The following is a 2,834-nucleotide window of genomic DNA, read 5'->3' as shown; positions in this document are numbered from 1 at the left end:
GCTAGAGAGCACAGTGAAGGCTGGGGAGCACAGTGTAGGCTGGGGAGCACAGTGAAGGCTGGTGGACACAGCAAAGGCCAGAGAGCACAGTGAAGGCTGGGGAGCACAGTGAAGGCTGGGGGAGCACAGTGAAGGCAGAGCACAAAAAGGCTAGAGAGCAGAGGAAGGGGGATAAAAGAAAGGCTGGAGCACAGTAAAGGCTGGGGAGCACAGTGAAAACTGTGGAGCACAAAGGCAAGAGACACAGTGAAGGCTGGGGAGCACAGTGTAGGCTGGGGAGCACAGAAGGCTGGGGACACAGTGAAGGCTGTGAGCACAGTAAAGGCTAGAGAGCACAGGAAGGCTGGGAGCAAAGAAAAGCCTGGGGATCACAGTAAAGGCTGGAGCACAGTGAAGATCTGTGACACAGTGAAGGCTGGGGGACACAGTGAAGGATGAGCAAAGTGAAGGCTGGGGGACACAGTGAAGGCTGGGGACACAGTGAAGGCTGGGAAGCTAATAATGGGGGAGCAAAGCACAGAGCAAAGAAAATGCCAGACACAGTAGCTGGGGAGCACAGCAAAGGCTGGGGAGCACAGTGTAGGCTGGGGACAGTGTAGGCTGGGGAGCGCAGTGAAGGGGAGCACAGTAAAGGCCAGAGAGCACGTGAAGGCTGGGGACACAGGTAGGCTGGGGAGCACAGTGAAGGCTGGTGACACAGCTAGAGACACAGTGAATACTGAGGACAACAGTGAATAGAGCATATGAATAAATAAGGATACAGCAAATACCAGAGACACAGTGAAGGCCAGAAAAGAAAGGCCAGAGCACCAGTAAAGGTGAGACACAGTGAAACCGTGGACACAGCAGTCACAAGAAAGGCCGTATAACAGTGTAGGCTGGGGAGCACAGTGAATGCTGGAATCACAGTGAATACTGGTGATAACAGTAGTCACCAGAGACACAGTGAATAATGGGGACAAAGAAAGCCTGGGGACACAGTAAAGGGGCAGACATTGAGTGAAACTGTGATACAGTGAACACAGAGAACAGTGAAGACTGGCGAGCAGAGAATAGACACAGTGAAGGCTGGGACACAGTGAATACAGCTAACAGCAAATAGATAAGCTGAATATCAGATAAAACAGTACAGTAGACACAGTAAATAATAGATAACAGCAAATACTAGGACAAGTGAATAATAGACACAGGATTACTATGAGTACGTGAATATCAGACAATAAGTGAATAATGGGGATAACAGCAAATAAATAGAGATAACAGAATATCAGACACAGTGATCTATCGGATCACAGAAATATCAGACACTGCGAATACGGGGCCAACAGCAGCTGGGCTGGGGAGTAAAGAAGCCTGGGAAGCCCAGAAGGCTGAGAGAAGCACAGGGGCTGGGGAGCACAGTGAAGGCTGGGGGAGCACAGATAGGCTGGGGGACACACTGGTAGGTGTGGGACACAGAATGGTGGGAGCGCAGTGAAGGGGCTGGGGACAGTGAAGGCTGTGACAGTGAAGGCTGGGGTGCACACTGGGGACACAGTGAAGGCTGGGGAGCACAGGAAGGCTGGGGAGCACAGGAAGGCTGGGGACAAAGGCTGAGAAGCAGAGTGAAGGCTGGGGAGCACAGTGAAGGCTGGGGCAATGAAGGCTGAGAAGAGAGGAAGGCTGGGGAGCACAGTGAAGGCTGGGGACACAGTGAAGGCTGGGGATAAAGGAAGGCTGGACAACACAGAGCAGTGAAGGGGACAGTAAAGGCTGAGAAGCTCATAGAAGACTGGGAGCGCAGTAGGGATACAAAGGGGGAGAAATGGTAAGGGCTGGGAGCACAGTAAAGGCTAGAGAGCATGAAGGCGGGGAGCAAAGAAATGCTGGGAGCACAGTAAAGGCTGGGGAGCACAGGAAGGCTGAGGAGGACATGCTGGGAACAGGAAGGCTGGGGAGCACAGGAAGGCTAGGGAGCACAGTGAAGGCTGGGGGGAACAAAGTGAAGGCTGGGGAGCAAAGAAATGGCTGGGGAGCACAGTAATGGCTGGGGAGCAAAGTGAAGGCTGGGGAGCACAGTGAAGGCTGAAAAGCACAGTGAAGGCTGGGTTGCACAGAGAAGGCTGGGGAGCACAGTGAAGGCTGGGAAGCACAGTGAAGGCTGGGAAGCAAAGTGAAGGCTGGGGAGCAAAGTGAAGGCTGGGGAGCAAAGTGAAGGCTGGGGCAAAGTGAAGGCTGGGGAGCAAAGTGAAGGGGAAGCAAAGTGAAGGCTGGGAAGCAAAGTGAAGGCTGGGAAGCACAGTAAAGGCTGGGAAGCACAGTAAAGGCACGTGAAGGCTGGGGACCAAAGTGAATGCTGGGGAAGCGAAGCGAAGAAGACTGGGGAGCAAAGTGAAGGCTGGGGACACAGTGAAGCTGAGCAAGCAAAGGAAGGCTGGGGGACAGTGAAGGCTGGGGGAGAACAACAGTGAAGGCTGAGAAGCACAGTGAAGACTGGGGAGCAAAGTGAAGGGGGAGCAAAGTGAAGGCTGGGGAGCACAGAAAAGGCTGGGGAGCAAAGTGAAGGCTGGTGAACACAGTGAAGGCTGGGGGAGCACAAAGGCGAAGGAAAGTGAAGGCTGGGGAGCAAAGTGAAGGCTGGGGAGCACAGTGTAGGCTGGGGAGCACAGTGAAGTCTGGGGAGCACAGTAAAGGCAGAGAGCAAAGTGAAGGCTGGGGAGCAAAGTAAAGGCTGGGGAGCACAGTAAAGGCTGGGGAGCACAGTGAAAGCTGGGAAGCACAGTGAAGGCTGGGGAGCAAAGTGAAGGCTGGGGAGCAAAGTGAAGAGCACGTACCCCGAACGGTGCTAACAATGA

At 53.8% G+C, this 2,834-nt stretch overlaps 1 protein-coding gene across 1 annotated transcript in view; it reads left to right on the top strand.

Annotated features, from left to right (window-relative positions):
• The first annotated feature begins 434 nt into the window (after positions 1 to 434).
• The window catches only part of LOC121853614 (vegetative cell wall protein gp1-like), a 27,070-nt gene continuing 24,670 nt past the window's right edge, over positions 435 to 2,834 (top strand). The window contains exon 1 of the mRNA XM_042347872.1: positions 435 to 579. Coding sequence (XP_042203806.1) covers positions 435 to 579 — 145 coding nt within the window. The remainder of the gene's footprint in view (positions 580 to 2,834) is intronic.

The sequence above is a fragment of the Homarus americanus genome, unplaced genomic scaffold, assembly GCF_018991925.1.
Source record: "Homarus americanus isolate GMGI-L3 unplaced genomic scaffold, GMGI_Hamer_2.0 scaffold4896, whole genome shotgun sequence".
NCBI lineage: Eukaryota > Metazoa > Arthropoda > Malacostraca > Decapoda > Nephropidae > Homarus > Homarus americanus.
The sequence above is the reverse complement of the archived record's forward strand: the minus strand, read 5'-3'. Positions and strand labels throughout refer to the sequence as shown.